General features: G+C 32.3%; 1 protein-coding gene across 1 annotated transcript in view; it reads right to left on the minus strand.

Annotated features, from left to right (window-relative positions):
* Nucleotides 1-21,669, minus strand: part of CCDC178 (coiled-coil domain containing 178) — a 325,057-nt gene that overhangs the window by 249,866 nt on the left and 53,522 nt on the right. The window contains exons 10-11 of the mRNA XM_088797614.1: nt 20,055-20,150; nt 19,778-19,914 (exon numbers count right to left, since the gene is read on the minus strand). Coding sequence (XP_088653740.1) covers nt 19,778-19,914; nt 20,055-20,150 — 233 coding nt within the window. The remainder of the gene's footprint in view (nt 1-19,777; nt 19,915-20,054; nt 20,151-21,669) is intronic.

Below are 21,669 nucleotides of genomic sequence, written 5' to 3' on the forward strand. Positions count from 1 at the left end.
AAAGACACATTAGAGCTGATTCTCCAGCTAGGTCTTATTTTCGGGGAAACACGGTATTCAACATAGTACTGGATGTCTCAGCTAGAGCATTTACCAAGAAAAAGAAATAAAAGGCATCCAAATCAGAAAGAAATAATTAAAAATTTCTGTTTGCAGATGACATGATCTTACATAGAGAAAACCCTAAAACCTCCACCCCAAAACTGTTAGAACTAATAAATGAATTCGGTAAAGTTGTAGGATACAATCAATATACAAAAGTCTGTTGTAGTCTATGTATTAACAGCGAACTGTCTGAAAAAAAATAATAAAGAAACCAATCCCATTTACAAGAGCATCAAAATAATAAAACACTTAGGAATAAATTTAACTAAAGGGGTGAAAGATATGTCTGGTGACAAATATAAGACACTGAATAAGAAAATTAAGGAAGACAAATAAATGAAAAGATACCATGTTCATGGATTGGAATAATTAATCATTTTTAAATGTCCATATCACCTAAAGTGATCTATAGATGTTCAATGCAATCTATTAAAATTCCAATGGCATTTTTTTACAGATATAAAAAAAATCCTAAAATTTGTATGGAACCATAAAAGACTCCACATAGCCAAAGCAATCTTGAGAAAGAAGAACAAAGGTAGCAGTATCATATTACTATGACAAAGCTATAATAGTCAAAACAGTGTGGTGCTGGCATAAAAACAAACACATAGACACATGGAAGAAAATCAAGACCCCAGAAATAAACCCAAGTATATATGATTGACTAATCTTTGACAAAGGCACCAACAACATACAATGGGGAAAGGATCGTTTCTTCAATAGTGTTGGAAAAAATAGATAACCACATGCAAAAGAATGAAACTGGACACCTACTTTTACCATGCACAAAAATTATTTTGAAATGGATTAGAGTCTTAATTGCAAAAACGAAATCTGTAAAACTTGTAAAAGAAAACATAGGGAAAAATTGATATTGATATTGGTCTCAGTAATTATTTTTTTCATATGACATCAAAAGCATGAAATCAAATGCAAAAATCAACAAGCTGGAATATGTCAAACTAAAAAGCTTTTGCACAGGAAAAGAAATAACCAGTAGGTTGAAAATGTAACCTAAAGAATGAAAGAAAATATTTCAAACCATTCATGTGATAAGGGTTGGTATCCGAAATATGTAAGGGACTTATATAACTCACTAGGTAAAAACCAAATAATCCAATTAAAATATGGTCAAAGAACCTGAACAAACATTTTCCAAAGACATAAAAATTGCTAACACGTACTTGAAAAGGTGCTCAACATCACTAATTATCAAAACCGAAAACACCATAAGATATTACCTCTCACCAGTTAGGATGGCTTTTATAAAAAAGAGATAGAAAAAGCTGGCAAGGATGTGGAGAAAAGGGACCACATACACTCTCAGTGGGAATGTAAATTGGTACAGCCATTAAGAAACACAGTATAGAGGTTCCTCAAAAAATTAAAAATAGAACTGTCGTATGATCTAGCAATCCTACTTCTGGGTATATATTTGAATAACAACGTCAATTTCTCAAAGAGATAGCTGCACTCCCATGTTCATTGCAGCATTATTTATATTAGCCAAGATATAGACACAACCTAAGTGACTGTCAGTAGATGAATGGATAGAGAAAATAATTCAGCAATGAGGAAGAAGGAAATCTGGCCGTTTCCAAAAAGATGGATGAACCTAGAGGATTATGCCAAGTGAAATAAGGACAGGCAGAGAAAGACAAATGTTTTGTCATCTCACTTATATGTGAAATGTAAAAAAAAAAAATAATAAATACACAAACAAACAAACAAACAAACAAATAAATAATAGAAACAGAGTAGAATGCTGGTTACCAAGGGTTGAGGAGTGGTGAAAATGGGGGAGATAGTGGTCAAAGATACAAGCCTTCAGTTATAAGATAAATGAGCTCTGAGGATCAAATGTATACTACAGTGACTATAGTTAATAATACACTGTTGCTTACTTGAAATTTGCTATGAGTGTAGACCTTAGGCATATTCACCATGAAAGAAAAAAAAGCAGTAACTATACAAGGTGTGATAATTATTTCACAAATATACGTAGTCAAATAATCACATATTACACTTTACACATGTATACTTTCATTTGTCAATTATACTTCAATAAAGTTAAAAAAATATTAAAAAACAGAATAGAGAGGGGATGTATGTAACAAAATTATATCTGAACAATTTCCAGCACTGAAAACCAACATGGCCCATTACATTGGAAAGCCCTCATTAGTGCTAAACTGGATATATTACACACAAACACACGCACCTCTAGACATGGAATTGTGAAATTTCGGAACTGTAAAGAGGAAGAGAAAATTCTAAAGTCCCCAGAGAGAAAAACAGTTTACCTACAAGAAATGATATCCAAATGCCATCAGATATATTATCAACCAAAACTAGATGAAAGATGGATGTTTAGAGATCTGATGTAAAACGTAATGATTATAGCTACTAATATTGTAATAAATACTGGAAATTTGCTAAGATAGTAAACTTCAAGTGTCTCATCACACACAAAAAAGTAACTATGTGAAGAGATGATATGTTAATTAGCTTGCCTGTAGTAATGATTTCACAATGCATATCAAATCATCATGATGTACACCTTAAGTATATACCTTTTTTAAAAAAAACTAAATGAAAGAAAACAAGGAAAATATCTTCAAACTAATGAGAAAAAAATGACTTCGGATCTAGAAAATAATACTTTGGTAAAAATCCTTTTTTGAATAGGTTGAATAGAAAATGAAATGTGAGTTCATGGAAAGAGAAGTATTTGAATAAGATTTGCTATAAAGACGAAAAAGGAAGAGTTGGGATGCAGCGCTCTGTTTTAGCTTGCGCTTCCTTCTTTTCTAAGATGAGCAATAGCTGCAATGTTCATGTACTATTAAAGTTGAGAGACATAATACTGATTAATGGGAAAGAGGAGATAATTGTAGGTGCAAAGCTTCTGAGTGTGTGAGAATGACATTCACTTGGCAAGTGCAGGGTAACAGGCACTCCTACCCAGGAGCAACTTGTCTTATTATTGTAATAAAGGGGAACACGGAGTATTGTGAAGACATGCACATCGGCTGGTATGAGAAAAAGGTAATTCTCATTTGATTGCATCTGTGTTCTCCCTGAATTATATGGGAAGATAATTATCTTAAACTGAGGGTGATGTGGACATTAGGATTGGAGAGAGTGAGAAAATACAAAACAGTTGTTGGAAAAAAAATTGTCCAGCAATTTCTTGGCCATGCTGAATGTCACTTGAGATTTACAGTCAAAAAATAGTCATAGAATTTAAGTTCTACTCAGCAGCAAATGTACTACAATGCTAATGAAGCTTAAAGATGAGGGCCTCTAACTGACCCCAACACCTTGTAAGATCCTTTGAGTGTCCCTAACAGTGTTTTCACATGATCATATGTTTTTATAATGTTTGCAAAAATAAGATGTTTTAACCATCATGTATTAAGACCATTCTCTTTTTTCTAATTTAACACATCCTTTGTCAAGCAGCACTGAAATGACCATACGCATTCTGTATTCATAATCTCATATCCTTGTCTCATCAAGAGACTTCATTTTCTATAACCTTTATGGTCCACCAAACTAGGATCCGCCCATGGTGAGATTAATTAGCACAGCTGTGTTTTACTTTAGCCACACTGAGTTGTTATGACCCTGGTTTAGTAAGATAATAAGGCTTTTTAAGTCATAGAAACAAGATTCTGAAGGTAATTTAAATAATTACTTATTTTGATCAAATATAACGAGGCTCTATGAGAAAGGAAGGAAGAACAAGAAAGTGTGATATACAAATGAAGTAGTGATGATAGAGTGTCAAATAAGGTTGGAGTGACGGTACTAGTAGAGTAAGCAAACAGGAAAGAGAGGTGTTGAATGGCAGAGTGGATTCTTCAAATTGAGATCAGAAGGTGACTCCATTATTGGAAATGTCAAGATGTAGGATAAAACTATAAGAGAGGGTGGTTGGTGTGAGATGGAATTAAAGATTGTTGAGTATATGGAAGTCTAAGAACTGAGAATCCAAGTTCTTGTATGTACTGAACACAGACCAAATCCTGATACTGATTGCCACTACAGAGGGAGAGAATAGAAATTGAAGGGTGATATATTTGTAATATTTAATTCCTTAAAAAACAGCATAAAGTAGGCTAACATATTAGTGAGTAGTTAATTCTGAAGGGTACATGCACCCTTTTAATATCTAAAAAAATTGAAAAGTAAAATAAAAGCAAAATAGCTTAAGAATATTCATTTGAAAGTTTGCTTTTAAATGATGAAAAAAAAAATCATACTCTAAACTCCTGTGAAGTAACGCAAATTAATAGGCTGGTAAGATACAGCTAAACAAGTGTGAAGAACTCAGTACCCTGTGGATTCATTCTAAGTATTCCAGGCTATTTACCATCTTCAATAATATTCTAATTGTTATCTCTACAAATAAATCACCTCCTGTTAACTCTTGATAAACACATTTCATAAAAGATATCAGTATGTCTTTATTGTGTTCAATAGCTTTTTTGCTCATTTCCCTCTATTATCAACCCCATCTTTGGATCACTGCAGTTACAATGGCATTGTCTTGCTTGAGGGACAGTAGAACATTAGAAGTAGATACTCAGAATATTTTACAGAGCTTGAATGTAAGAAAATGGCTATATAGAAATTTATACCATGCAGTTAACTTCAAGCAAACTAAATCCAAATTAATCAATTTCAAATCATCTTAAACCGGTTCATTTCCCTTGACTTAGGTTACTGAAGCTTGCCTATCATGTGAATAAGCAGTCAAGTGAAATTGTTTGCTCAAGTCAAATGTCCCAAAGGTAAAGGGTGTATTTCTAATGGATGCTGGCTTATTTGAAAGACAAAATTATCAAATTCTATCTACATTGCTACTACAAAGTAAACAATCATATACCATCATTACCATTAAAAGATCTTGCAAGTATTTTTATGCACACAGTACTGAACAAAATCTGTTAACAAATATGACGTCTATCTTTTAATGTTGCCATTTTAAAATGAACTACATATGGACAACAAATCGCATATGGAATTAATTATGTAACTTATTCAAACAATGTAACAGTTGGTAATGGCATCAAAATGGTGAGATGGCATTTAGTGGAATCTTAGTATTAATATATATATATATATATATATAAAACAGTCCAGATTTGGGAGAAGTTTCCTGGGGGTATTCACTAGATGTACAAGTGTCTGTGATATGCTTTAAAATATTTTAAATTTAAGGAACAAAAGAAGCAGGGACTAAGGGGAAGGTGATTCAAGTAAATGGGAGACTAACATAAATAAATAAATAAATAAATAAATAAATAAATAAATAAATAAATAAAGCAGAGACTAAGAAGAACAGAAGTCTTTTGAGAAAAATAATGGCACAGCCAGATATAGGGATGAAGAATTGAATAAAGCAATGAGCTTTTGACATTTTTTGAAGTAGTTAGTAAATGTCATGTCCAGAGTCTGCTGTAACATGTTAGAAATGGGAACAGATTTGCCAATGGAGGTGGAGAGGCAGTGTTGCTAAGTGGAAAATAAACAAATTTTGGAGTCAGAAAGATGTACATTGAAATCCCGATAGCTCTTTTCATAATTGAGGGGATGGTTTCATATACAATTTCCTTATCTGTAATATTTGATTAATAACACCTACCATCAAGGTTGTTATAAAGATTAAACATAAGAATATAGTAGGTCCTCGAATAACGTCATTTCATTCTACATGATTTTGTTATAATATGGATGAGATGCTGTAGGGACTTAAATATGTTTATAGCAGTTGTGTTATGGTAAAATTCCCTGTGTTATATGCCATTTTGCCACAGTTCTAAGAACCTATCAACATTAAGTGAGGACTTACTGTATATACATTGCGCTTACACACATTGAATAACACATACAAATGATTTAATAGGGTTTTTTTTGTTAATTAAAAAGTATGTAACAGCATGGGTCTTTATTATGGTGCTATCTGGTTTAATGAGATGGAAAACAATAAGAGAAAAAAGACAAATATAAAAAAGATAAATAACCATTAATATTAATTTGGAGCAGAAAGAGATATAACAAATAATTGTGACATCAGACACATAGCAGAGAGAATAGGAGCACAAAAATACTAAAGCAGAGAAAGAAATAAAGATACAAACTTTTATATTCAGCTTTCATCAGTTCATTATGTCATTTATTGAACACCTATTGAGAAAAACACAGACACATACACACACACACACACACACACACACACACACACACACACACACACACACAGCCTGCAAACAGGAGCTCATCTGAGAAGAAACAAATAAGCAAACCAACTGTACGTAGTGTGCTAAGTGCTAGGAGAAAAGTCTATGGAACCAGGGAGGTTTAGTTAAATGAATACTTGTTGAGCATTGATTACATGTCAAGTGCCATACTAGGTATCTGAGATTCGAAGATGAATTAAAACAAAGGTTCTCAGTTTATACTCTCATGAAGGAAAAAATACATGAAAAACAAAGAACAATAATGGATGAAGCAGAAGAAGCACTTAATACCATCATGGCTTATGGGTAGGGGAAAATAAGTTACCAATAGGGAAAGCATCTGGGAAGAGTTAGTGTCTAAACTATTGTATGAGTAATCAATTAATTATATTTAAAATTACAAGCCAGAAGAAAAGGTAGAGGAGGAGGAGGAGGAGCGGCAGCACGAGGAAAATTTCAGTCAGAGGAATACCAGAGACAAAGACTGAAGCTTAAAACAGTATGAGTTTGGATATGTAAGCATTTTAATAGGCTAGAACATAAAGATCATGAAAAGGAGTGGTACGAGATGAGTCTAAAGTTGTATTGGTGAACAGACTATAGTGTCTAATCTACCGGTCTGGGAACTTGGACTTAATCCTATAACTGACAGTGAGATTCTGAAACCTTTTTAAGCTGCTGGAAGTAAATAACATTTCATCCTTTGCAGACAATTTACTACAGTGATGCTGCATAGCTGAGAAACAGAAAAGAAACTAGTAACTTATAATGGAGCCCCCATGAGATGGTCAGCTGATTTCTCAACAGAAACTTTGCAGACCAGAAGGAATTGGCACAAAGTATTCAACGTGATGGAAAGCAAGGACCTACAACCAAGATTACTCTACCCAGCAAGACTATCATTTAAAATCAAAGGACAGATAAAGATCTTCACAGACAAGAAAAAGCTTAAAAAGTTCATAACCACCAGGATCGTTAGAGGGACTTCTTTAAGATGTAAAAAAAAATCAAAATTATGAATAATAAAATGGCAATAGCTACATAAGAGGTGTGATCACAAGATACAATGAATGTTTAAATAAAAAATTATTACAGTAAAAGACACATTGCCATAAATTATCCTTAAAATACTCCCCCTCAATTCAAACACACTTATTCCATGGTTCTTGCCACTTTCTGAAGCAGTTATGGAAGTCCTCTTTCATGATTGTCTTTATATACTTCATCCTCCATCATGACAATGACCCACATCATACATAGTTTCTGGTATGGCAATTTCTGTCAAATAAAAATATTACGGTGTGCCTTCATCCATCTTATTCGCTGGATCTGTCACCATGTGATTTCTGGCTCTTTCCTAAAGTCAAAATGACCATGAAAAGTAAATGTTTTAAATTGATTTAGAACATTGAGGCAACCATGACAGCGCAGTAAAGGTACTCACGAAAGAGGACTTCCAGAACTGCTTCAGAAAGCGGCAAGAATGATGGGTTAAGTGTGATCGTAGCAAGGGGAAGTATTTGAGGGGGATTACAGCAATGTGTCTTTTACTGCAATAACTTTTTTTAATTTAAACATTCACCACAGCTTTTGATCACACCTAGTACCTATCAATAATTACTTTCAATGTAAATGGATTAAATGCTCCAATCAAAACACATAGGAGTGCTGAAAGCCCTTACATATGCTGCATACAAAAGACTTACTTCAGATTGAAAGACACACACACAGATGGAAAGTAAAGTGATGGGAAAAGATATTTTAAGAAAATGGAAACGAAAATACAAAAAAAAAAAAAAAAGAAAAAATGTTGGGTAGCCATACTTATACCAGACAAAACAGACTTTAAAACAAAGGATATAACAAGAGACAAAGAAGGATCCAGTAATCCCACTTCTGGGCATCTATTCGAAGAAACCCAAAATACTACTTTGAGGGGACGTGTGCATCTATATGTTCACTGCAGCATTGTTTACAGTGGCCAAGATGTGGAGGCAGCCTGGGTGGCTGTCGATGGAAGAACGGATAAAGACGAGGTGGTACTTATATGCAATGGAAAATCCTCATCGAGGGAAGGGAATGGGTTCTTGCCATCTGCGGTGGCAGGGATGGACCTGGAGGGTATTGTGCTGAGTTGAGTGTCAGACAGAGAAAGACAGATGTGATGTGATTTCACTTGTACGTGGAATCTAAACACCAAAAGAAACAAAATGGAAACAAACAAAGAATAAAACAATAGCCACAACAGGGTGAAAGGGGTTAAGACCAAGAGCACAGATAGAGATATTGACCTTAAATAGGAAGTTCCATTTACCCCTTTAATTTAGAGAGAGAGGAAAGCTGTTTGCAGATATTGTCATTATATATAGCATTCATATGTTTGCCAATAACATGTTATATCTTCATTTTCTCATTCTAATGTGAGTAAGCTATAGTGTAATAAAAATTAAAGTTTTCTTTCTGAGTTTATCTTATTTGGGATTTATTCTGATGACTTATTCAAAAGAGTCATGCTTTAAAGTATTATAGACTGTTACCTACCATTATCTTTTCAAATATTGCTTTCCCATTTTCTCCTTTATTTCTCATTCTATTCTCCATAGTTCTTAATAGTTCTGTGTTTCTTGCCTCTTTTTCTCTCTGTGTTGCATTCTGGGTTCCCCTCTGTATTTTCAACTGCACAGATTTATTTTTTCCCAGCTGTATTTGCTATTTAATTAATAAAATCTTGAATTGAAATGAATCCAATTTTAATTTTTTTATAAGTTTTGGTGAGTTCGTTTTCATATCTGCCTGAACTGTTTTTGATAGTGTTCTACTAGTAGATTTTTTCTTTTTTCCCCTTCAACAATTTTAAACTTACTTAGGTAGACTTTATTTATTAGTTCTATTATATGAAATTATTAGGAGGTTAAATATATTGCTGGTTATTTCTGATAACTCTCAGTCATGTTGGATTTTTCCTTATTGTTTTATAATTGTGTTAGCTCATCTTTAAAAGTTTTACTTTATTTGAGAGAATCTCGTGAGGCTTGAGTCAATTTATTGCTGTACAGAATATTTATCAAAGGAGGATCACTTTTTTTTTAGTGATAATTTGTTGGTTAGGCTCTTCCAAGATCACACAAATAGAGTAAGTCAAAACATCAAGCCAGTGTGGAAAGGAGCCAGACCAGGAGTTTTCTCTCTTCCTTTACCCTCACTCAGGCCCCTGGCTTAGACAGACACACTTTGTCTCTGCCTTCACTTGTAGGTATATTTTTTCTGCTCCACCCATTCAAATGCCCTTACTTTATCCACCTTCCTCACTTTCACAGATCCATGGCCCATGGCCATGTTTGAAGACATTAAAACTTAATTCTCCTGTTTTCTAAGTCCAGCATGGCCACTCCTCCCTCCATATTTTCAAAGCAGCCACGTATCAGCTAGAAATTTAACTTGCAGTTGTTCAATTAATTTATTTGCCTTAGCCCTTGGGGATTTCCTTTACTTCCCATAAGCACAACACTTCATTTAAAGAATGTATGTCCTATTTATACTCCATTTATAAGTGTTTGATAGAAAAAGACCTTCCACATTCTCTATTATCAACATTGCGGGAAATGTAAATTCTCATTACTTTTCTGTCTACATTCTCATTTTAGACATCTCATCCTGTCCCATTGTTTAATTTTATGACTCCAAATTCGTGTCCAGTATCTTCCTCATCTCTGTGCCATAGACCTATGCATCTAATTTTTACTTCTCTTTTCCATTTGAAAAGCTAATGAAAGCCTGACATTTAATATGGCCCAAAGAAACATACTTACATCTTCTTCTCCAAGATCCCCCTCATAACTTCTTGTTATCTCAGAAAGTAGCCTGACCATTTTTCTTTTCCTCACATCTTATAACCATCTATCAAAAGATCCTGTTGGCACTTCCTCCAAAATATATTTGAAAATCAGCTATTACCATCTCTACTGCAAAAAACCTCGATCTATGTCATCATTATAATTTTTCTGAATCACCGTAAAAGTTATTCTTATATGCACCCAAGTCCATCTTTCACTAAGCTGCCCAACAGATCTTTCTAAAATGTAAGATGCTTTAAATAGATTAAATGCTTAAATCCATATGCCTTTATCAGAGCCTACTTACAGGCAAGCAGTGTCTGAGCCCTGTTTGCCTTGCCAACATTTGTCTCCCTGAATTACTCTAGTCATATACAATTTTCTTTGAACACCGGCCTCCATTCTGATTTCAGAACACAGATTTTTTTTACCCCTATCAGGGTTTCTGCATGTGCTATTCCTTCGAATTGTCATGTTCTTCCTAAGACCATCTCAAGGCTGACACACCTTTTTCATTCAGGTCTCCACTCAAATGTCACCTTCTTAGAGAAAGGTGTCGCTGAATGTCCTTGCTAAAGCAGAGCTCCCAGTCCTTCCCTGGCCCTGTCACTCTCCAGCACATATTCAATTTTATCTTCCTCACAAGAGTATCAGTAACTGAATTTTAAACAATCTTTTATTATTTCACATGTTTATTATCTCTTTAGGAGAATGTAAATTTAAATGATATCCCTAGCACTTCAAACAGTAGTTCACACAAAGCCAGTGTTCAGGACACACATGCACACACACATGCACACACACATACAAACACACACACACTCACAAACATACATTTGCTTTTTAGGTGTAGGGTTCCTTTAAATATAAACTTTGATTATGAAGTTAGTCATAAGCAAAAAGGTTACAATATAAGTCTATTAGTTCTAATTATAAAATTATAAAATTGCTGTTTGCATAGAGTAAAAAATAAAGATTTATGAAGTTATTTCTGATATTAAATTCTAAATTATAAAAACCATTGATCTTTATATTATTTTCTGTATCTCATATAATACATTTTACAGATAGCATACTAAAAATGAATGTTTTCTACCAAAAATGTTATTCAACAAATATTTAATGCACATCAACATGTTAGGTACAAAGTTAGTCTCAAGGGTACAAAAATGTGGAAAAATATGCATACTTGTAGGTCCTACTTGCAGGCAGTCATAAGGTACTGGATATGCAACCATACAAAAAGTGTGCCTTTTATTTTTATTTATTTTATGCATAAAACATCACTGATGCTACACTATCTCTAACAGGAAAAAAAATTAAAGAAATATGAGATCTTCATAGAAGGCAGAGCGAGTACTTACAGAAAACCACAGAAATGAATGGAAAAATATCACAGGTAATCAGTAATGGCTAAAATGAGTTGCATCATCAGAATCTCCTGCTACCTAGTGAGGGGTGTAAATATCTAACTGTTATGTTGCTTTATACACCTGAAACTAGATAGATAGATAGATAGATAGATAGATAGATAGATAGATAGATAGATAAATAGATAAATAAATCCCAAATCACATATTGCTTAAACATGTATCATTGATTTCATTTTTCAGAGTGTTTGCTTAAAAGTAAAGAAATTCAGGGTGAGTTGCGTCAAAAAGGATATTCCAAACTTCTTTTTCACTCAAAAATACAACAATGATTTTCCATATTAATCAATATACTGTGATCACTCTCCAACTGTTTTCTTAGAATTGAATGACAAGCAAGCATTTAATTTGTAAATTTTGAATAAATAATTTAAAAATTAAAAAAATATATATAAAAGAATCTCCTGTTACCTAAAACCTCTTCTGCCTTTCTTATCATACTTATTAGGCCATTAATAAAATATAGCTTCCATAATAATTGTTTCTTGGGGTCTCATTGAAGGCAGAGACTTTCATACACACACACACACACACACACACATTGCAATTTTAGCACCTACCTCAGTGTCTACATGTAATGTGAATTCAATATAAGATTCATACGTTATTGAATGCATTTTACATTGAATTAACAATTTACGTAATTTGATGTGTTTTTAAATACATTTTATTGAAGTAGAATCTTTACCACAGAATAGTATGCAAATCAAAGAATACAGCTTGTTACATTTTCACTGTGAATGTACAAGTAACAGCCTCATTCAGACAAAAAGAAAAAAGAAATTGAACAATGCCATCAGACGCCCATAGTGTGTGCTCTCTGTCTCTACCACCCAATAGGAGCTGTAATCCTGACTTCTATCAACATCATGAAGTTTTGTGTATTTTTATGTACAGGATTACATTAGTGTAAACAGGATCATGCAGTATATACTGTTATTGTGTCTTCTTTTACTCAATAGTATGATTATGTGATTCATCCAAGTTGTTCTATGTAGCTGAAATCTGTTCATTCTCATTGCTTTCTTTGTATGAATATGTTACAATTTATCCATTCTACTCTTCACGTTCATTTAAGTATTTTCTAGGTTGTGACTATCAAATGAATGCTGCTATGAACATTCTCATGAGTGATTTTGACTAGGAGCAGATGTATTTAACTCATTAGTAGATAGTGCTGAAGTATTTGCTACCAAATTACACTCCCACTAGCAGTGTGCAGGACTTCCAGTTGCTCCAACTTCCGGGCCATCACCTAACACAGCAACAGCCTTTGCATTTCAGCCATTCTAATGGATGTATACTGGTATTTCGTTGTTGGTTTAGTTTACATTCCCTGAGAAATCAAGCACCGTTTCATTATTATCGTACACTTGGATATCCTTCTTTGCAAAATGACAGTTCAAGTCTTTTTCCGCTTTTTGTTGGATTATTTTTGTTTATTTTTAATTATTTTATTATGCTATTATTTTATGTAGTTATACTTATTTTATGGTTATTATCTATATTTGTTTTTATTATTTATGATTATACTTAATGTTGATTTAATGGTGTGTTGATTTATCTCCTCAGATACAGGTATTACAGATATATTTAGCAGTCTGTGTTTTGCCTTTCACTGACTTGATGGCATCTTTAGTCACTGTTTGTTAAAAAATTTATAATGGTGTTTATTTTCCTGTTTAAAAAAGCTTTGCTTTGCCCATATTTAGTAAGATATTTTCCTATGTTTTCTGTTAGGCTTTACATTGTTTTAACTTTCAGATTTACAACTATACTCCATAAAAATTGGCATTTGTATGTGATGGTAGTTAGGGGTAAATGTTTATTATTTTTATATGCTATTAAAAGGCTACTCATTTTTCACTGCATTACAGTGGCATATTTGTCACAAATCAAGCAAATATACATGTATCGGTCTAATTCAGAACTCTCTATTCAGTTCTACTGGTCTATTTATCTTTGTAACAACAGTAAGTTATCTTACACTTCATTATAATTTTTGAAAAATGGTAAGTTCTCAAAATTATTTCTTCTTTAACATTGTCTGGAATATTTTTGCTTCTTTGATTTTCCATATACATTTAGAAGCAACTTTTTAGTTTACTCATACACACACATATATAAACACAAAATAGGCTCAGAATTTGAGATTGTATGAATTATCTTCACAATATTGAGTATTCCAATCCATGACCAAGATATGTACTCCCCCAATGATTTCCATCTTCTTTAATTTGTCTTAATAATATTTTTCAGTCTTCTATGTAAAGATATCATACATCTACTTGCTAGACTTAGTCACTGGATTTCATGTTTTAAAATTATACTGTAAGATGTATCTTTTAAATTTTTATTTCTAACTAATTGCTCTTAGTATCTGGTCGTGTTTCATTTATTTAGCTATCTATACTTTGGTGAATACTACAGAGTTTAATAATTACGTAAGCTTTTTCATATTTAAATATATTATAAAGCTGTATCACCACAAATCATCATTTTAAAGTTATTTTGGTGAGTTTTATCTGATAATCATTTAAATAAATTATAAAATAATATTACATTAGGATTTTAGTAACAATCTCAATAATAATTACAATTTATTTAGTTAGAATTTGACTTTTTCTCATTATTTGTTTCATATTCAAAAGTTTGATATGCCCCTATATTTACCCATTTAAAAAATATATTTCTTCAAGACTTACTCTAAAGCTACAGTAATCAAGACAGTAGGGTATTAGTGAAAGAATAGACAAGTAGACCAGTATAATAGAATAGAAAGCCCAGAAATAGACCTATAGAAAAATAGTCAAATGATTTTTGACTAAGAGCATAGGCAACACAGTAAAGCAGAGAACATCTTCTCAACAAATGGTACTGGGAACAACTAGACATCCATATGCAAAAAAAAGTGAAGCTAGATGCAGACCTTACACCTTTCATAAAAATAATTCAAAATGGATTGTAGACCCAAATGTAAAATGCAAAATGAAACACAGAACTATAAATCTCCTAGAAGATAACATAGGAGAAAACCTAGATGACCTAGGATATGGCAATGATTTTGCAGACATAACAGCAAAAGCAAATCCATGGAGGAAATAATTTATAAGATGATTTCATTAAAATTAAAACCTTTTGCTCTGTGAAAGCCAATGTCAAGAGAATAAGACAAGCCACACATTGGAAGAAAATATTTGCAAAAGACACATCTGATAAAGGGCTGTTATCCAGAATATACGAAGAAATCTGAAACTCAACAGTAAGAAAAGAACAATCTGATTAAAAAAAAAATGTATCAAAAACCTCAAGAGATACCTCACCAAAGAAGATATATACAGTGGAAAATAAGCATATGAAAATATGCTTCACATAATATGTCATTAGGGAAATGCAAATTAAAACAACAAAATATCATGACATATCTATTGCAATCGCCAAAATCCTGAACACAGACACCTAATACTGGCAAAGATGTGGATCAAAAGGCACTCTCATTCGTTGCTGGTGTGAATGAAAAATGGTACAGCCACTTTGGAATATAGTTTGGTGGTTTCCTACGAAACTAAACATATTCTTATCATATGATACAACAATCATGTTCCTTGGTATTTACCCAAATGAGTTGAAGACTTTTGTTTATACAAAACCTGCATGTGGATGTTTATAGAGGCTTTATTTATAACAGCCAAACTTGGAAGCAAACAAGATGTCCTTCAGTAGGTAAATGGATTAAACTGTGGTATATCCAGATGTGGAATATTCTTCAGCGTTACAAAGAAATGAACTACCAAGCCATGAAAAGACATGGAGGAAACTTACATACATATTAGTAAGTGAAAGAAGCCAATCTGAAAAGGTTACATTCTGTATGATTCCGACTATCTGACATTGTGGAAAAGGCGAAACTATGGGGACATAAAGATCAGCATTCCCAGAATTTGGAAAGGGGAATGAAGGAATGAGTAAACACAACACAGAGGATTTTTAGGTCATTGAAAATACTCTGTATGGCACGATTTTGGTGAAACATGTTATCACACACTTGACCAAACCCCTCAGAATGTACACACCAAGAGTGAACCCTAATGTAAACTATGGACTTTGGGTGATTATGATGTGTTAATTTAGGCTTATCAATTGTAATAAATCTACCACTCTGGTGGCAAATGTTAATAATAGAGGATATTATACATGTGTGGAGGCAGGGAGTTTATGGGAAATCCCTGTACAGTCCCCTTCATTTTGCTGTGAACGTAACTATTCTTAAAAAATAGTATTAATAAAAACCCATCATTTGATATACCTTAAATACCGGGGATGCCAAAAAATATGTATACACATTTAAAGCGATGTTATCCACACTCAAGCAGTAGTTTGCCATAATCAAAAGTGTCTGGATGCTGATGGTAACCACTCTGAGTGCCTCTTGTAATTGCAGAAGTCAAACATGACTTGTATTCATCTTTTGTTATAGGTATATATTGAATGTTACAATTAATACAGTTTTCCTTTCTTAAAATGTATATACATTTTTTTGTCACCCTCTGTATATCTAATGTTTTACTTCTCAAATATACTTTGATAAACTGGAAACATTTTAAACATAAATTTTAATAAATTTCAATCATGTTTGGTGTTTTCCTAATAAAATTCTCCTATTTCATATTTGTGTCTTTTTTATGAATTTATGTTTCATCTTCTAATGAATGAGAGTTTTTCCTCTTATATTTTCTAAGTAGATAGTTGTGATTTTCATGACCAACAAAGTTCTTTTTTGTGTGTATAGAGTCCATAAAAGCCATTAGTTATATTTCTTGAATTTGTCCTACCAGATATTGGAGAAGCTTTATATTACACTGATATTTGGCTTAGTATCATAATTTATCCCATAAAATTTCTATTTCATGAAAAATCTAATTTCTCAGAAGCAAAGGAAGTGATAAAAATTAAAATGTATGCCAGTTTAACATACTTTTCATTTAGCATCTAACTCCTATCTCTATGTATATCTTTCCTCAATTTCAGGCCCATAATTCAAAGTGATATCTAGACACTTACACTTGAATCATGCCACACACAATTCCAAATAAACATAGCAACATCTTTCTTTCAACCTTCCGCCTCCTCCATACATTTCTCATTTAATATCTGGAACCACCTTTAAACCAAATATTCAAACCTGGATTCATCATAAAAGTGATGGCTTCAAAAAGAGAAATCTAAAAACAAATTCAAATGGATTAAAAACTTAAGTGTTAAGACCTGAAACCATAAAACTCATAGAAGAAAACATAGGCAGCAAACTCTATGACATTGCTGTTAGTAATATTTGTTTCTAATATATATCCTCAGGCAAGAGAAACAAAAGAAAAAATAAAGAAATGGGAGACTACATCATACTAAAAAGTTTTTGAACAGCAAAGGAAATTATCAACAAAAGGAAAAGACAGCCTACTGAATGGGAGAAGATATTCGCCAGTGATACATCTGATAAGGGGTTAATATCCGAAATTTATAAAGAACTAATCACTCACCACCAAATAAAATAAGCAATCCAATTTAAAAATGGGCAGAGGACCTGAATAGACATTTCTCCAAAGAGGACATACAGACAGCCAATAAACATATGAAAAGGTGCTCAATGTCACTAATCATCAGAGAAATGCAAATTAAAACCACAAAGAGATATCACCTCACACCTGTCAGAATGGCTATCATCAATAAATCAACAAACAATAAGTGTTGGGGAGGATATGGAGAAAAAGGAACCCAATACACTGTTGGTGTGATTGCCAATTGGTGCAGCAACTGTGGAAAATAGTATGAAGGTTCCTGAAAAAATTAAAAATAGAACTACCTTGTGACCCAGCAATTCCACTTCTGGGTATTTATCTGAAGAAATCCAAAACACTAATTCAAAAAGATATATGTGTGTATGCACCCCTATGCTCACTGCAGCACTATTTACAACAGCCAAGATAGGAAAGCAACCTAAGTGCCCATCAATAGACAACTGGATAAAGAAGATGTGGTACATATATACAATGGAATATTACTCGGCCATTAAAAAAATAAATCTTAACCATTTTCGACAATGTGGATGGACCTAGAGGGTACTATGCTAAGTGAAATAAGTCAGACAGAGACAAATACCATATTATCTCATTATACCTGGAATCTCACAAACAAAATAAACAAAAAAAACCAAACAAATACAGACTCATAGATACAGAGAATAAACTGATGGTTGCCATCTGAAAGGGTGGTTGAGGGCTGGGTGAAAAAGGGAAGAGATTAAAAAATACAAATTGGTAGTTACAAAATCATCAAAGGAATGTAGAGTACAGCATAGAGAATATAGTTAACAATATTGTAACAGATATGTATATTGCTGGGTCAGTACTGGACTAATCGGGGAATCACTTCGTAAATTATGTAAATGTACACTTGAAACTAACTTAAAATATTTAATGTCTACTATAATTGAAAAAAATGCAGAAGCTTTTTAGTTTCATATAGTCGCATTCATATATTTTAGCTTTCACTTCCCTTGCCTTTGAAGTCAAATTCATAAAATCCTCTTTGAACCCAAGGTCCATAAGTTTAGTACCTATGTTTTCTTCTATGCAGTTTATTGTTTCAGGTCTTATGTTTAGGTATTTGCTCCATTTTGAGTGGTGACTCCTCAAAATTTAAAAACAGAATTACCATATGACCCAGCAATCCTTCTCCTGGATATCTACCAAAAAATCTGAAAACATTTATCCATTAAGATACATGTACTGCAATGTTCATTGCAGCATTATTTACAGTGGCCAAGACATGGAAACAACCAAAGTGCCCTTTGATAGATGACTGGATAAAGACTATGTGGCATATATACACAATGGAATATTATTCTGCCATAAGAAAAGATGAAATAATGCCATTTGTGACAACCTGTACGGATCTTGAGATTATTATGCTAAGCAAACTAAGTCAGACAGAAAAAGTCGAGAACCATATGACTTCACTGACAAGTGGTATATAAAACTGAAAACAACAAAGAACAAGACAAACAAATGAAGAAACAAAAACTGATAGACACAGACAATAGTTTAGTGGTTACCAGAGGGTAGTGGGGTCAAATATATGGTGATGAAAGGACAACTGACTCTGGGTAGTGAACACACAATGTGATACATAGATGATGTATTACAGAATTGTACACCTGAAACCTATGTAACATTACTAACAATTGTCACCACAATAAACTTTAATTTAAAAAAAAAGGCAATGGTTAAAAAAAATAGCATATGCACCTGACTGCATCTGCATATATATTAAATAATGGTACATTTAAAAAAAAGAAATCTGACCAGTCTTCAGCAGAGTCCAAATCCCTTAAAATGAATCATTATCTGGCACTTAGTTTCTTACCCTCAATGTTTGTTCTTGCCTCCCTGTCAAATAAAAACACATACACACACACACACACACACACACACCAGGTGAAACGTTTGGTCTAAACTCCAGCCACACAGACAAAAGTGCAGCTCTATGAATTCACCAGTCTTAACTGTGCCCTAAGAGAATTGCAGTTTTAATGTTAGGTCTGCTATTTGGGATGATTATTGTTGGATTAATATACCAAACATATTTGATCATTCACTAAATGTCAGTTAAACTAAAGTCAGTTCAAATTGCAAAAAAATGAGATAAGGTAAAAAACCCTGAATCTGAATATAGAAATTCAGGTTTCAATTGCCAGCTATGCTACCTGTGGGATTTTAGAAAAGCTACTTTTCCTCTCTGACTCGTAAGTTATTTATTTCTTCCTTGGAAGCACACAAGAGTCTTTTAGAAAAAGTAGAATTCAAGAGAGGACGTATAAATATTCGACCTCTTCAGTAATCAAAGATACGGAGTTTGAAACAATATTGAGAATATTGATTCGAGTGAGTATAAAACTCCTTATAAAATCATTTTTTCACTATTTTTATTTTTCTAAAGGGATTCAGAGTGATTAAAGAGGAATATTTGAAACAGAAACAAACAAAATTAAAGTTAACGATAAAGGAACCATACCATCCCAGGAACACAAAATGAAGAGGTACATTATATTGGACATATTAGGTACGTGACATAAGAAGAAAAATTCTATTTGAAGAATTACCTGTCATTGATTGAACGTGCTATGGATTCAATATCGGTGGCAAATTTTTTATTTTCATCCATCAATTCAGTATATGCTATTGAAATATCTGAATAATTTCTTGCGATATTAGAAAGTGCCATATCCCATGATTTTTTCTTTAAGAAAATAATAAAATAATAATTTATAAATGTTGATGTATCTCAAAAATACATAAAACATTATTTTAGTTGCATGGGTTAATGTTTGGGAATAGAAAATGGAACTCTAAGTGGGAAGTAAGGAAAGGTCAACTTACTGTAGCATAAAAGTTATTAAATGCGTCCAGATATTTATTTTGATAACTTTTTTTCTTCCTGACTAGTTGATCATAAATTCTTTTCAATTCATCTAACTAAGAAAAAATAGACACAAAATGTAAATGAATTGTAGAGAATTACATTACTTTGTTAAGAAATAGATTATATTTCATTTTATGCAGCTACCATAAGTTAATAAATATTGATTCAAACAGTATAAAATAACACCTGATGGGCTGTTTTCATTTATGAAAATTGATATAAGATTCCAAATAAAAGATAGCAAATCAAGTCTAACAGTGATCAAATGAATACATGACCAAAATAAAATAAAATGCATTTAGTTATGTTGTAAGAATTGATAAAAATTAGAAAAAACTTAAACACAATATACCACATCAGCAAATTAAAGAAGAAAATAACATGAATATGGCCAACACTTCAAAAATAGCCATTTGATATACTTGTACTATCTAGTTTCCAGAACTTTTAAATTACTACAAAACACTACCAAATATAAAGAACCAACAGAAAATATAAAAATAAATCATAAAATGCTAAATGCATGCCCAGTGAACTCAAGAATGAGAATGGATTATCTTTAATTAACAGTATTATTAATCATGTTTGGTGAAAGTTTAGCTAAATGCAATTGCATAATGAAGCCAAATGTTACCATTATAATATTGAATATGAATATGTTATATGCCTCCAAATTTAGATTATATGATTGAATATCTAATAAAACAGAAGATTCAATGCAAAACTACTATAAATAACATTTATAAAATGGCCATATATAAACATTTGGAATATAATCATTATTATCTAAAGAGAAATAATCTACTAAAAAACAGTGATAATACTTAACAATCTTTGTCATAAGTTAGAAAATATTTTGGAATAAATTCAACACAAAAGGGAGAACTTACATAAAACAAACACAAACTCTAATTTAAAAGCTTAAATCAAGACCCACATAAAAAGAATGATATATCATGCAAAGGATTAATAAAAATACAATGTCAGTTATCCCAAAATTAATATGAAGTATAATAAATAAAAAGGAGTATTCTCTTTCAAATTGCATGAAATAAAGTTAGTATGGAAGAAAAGATATATGAGAGTAGCCAAGAAGTATATGAAAAAGAGGAACAATGCTGGAAAATTGCTACAAGATACTAAAACATCCTATAATACCATTATTATAAAGCACTATTTCTTTTTTAGCATTGCAGTAAGATTAGAGGGGAAAATAGAGCCCAGAAATAGAGCTGAATTAATATTTTTAAAAATGGTATTTGAATTCAGTGACAGAGAAATCATTTACTTTAATTAATAGGACTGAAATACTGTAGAATTTCTGTTCCAAAAAAAGAAAAAAAAAAAAGGAAACAAAGTGGTTTCTCTACTTCACATTATAACCAAAATAAATTTCAGATGAATAAAAATCTAAATGCAAATACAAAACAATACAAATTATTAAAATGAGTTTAGTTGTATAATTTTGGAGAATGTCACCTTGTCCAGTAAGCCAAGAAGATCTGTTGACATGTTTGACTGCATAGTTTACAATAAACAAGATTGAAGAAAAAATAAGACTGTTAAAACTGT

The sequence above is a fragment of the Rhinolophus sinicus genome, chromosome 4 (assembly GCF_057876585.1).
Source record: "Rhinolophus sinicus isolate RSI-liver-muscle chromosome 4, RSI-T2T, whole genome shotgun sequence".
Taxonomy (NCBI): domain Eukaryota; kingdom Metazoa; phylum Chordata; class Mammalia; order Chiroptera; family Rhinolophidae; genus Rhinolophus; species Rhinolophus sinicus.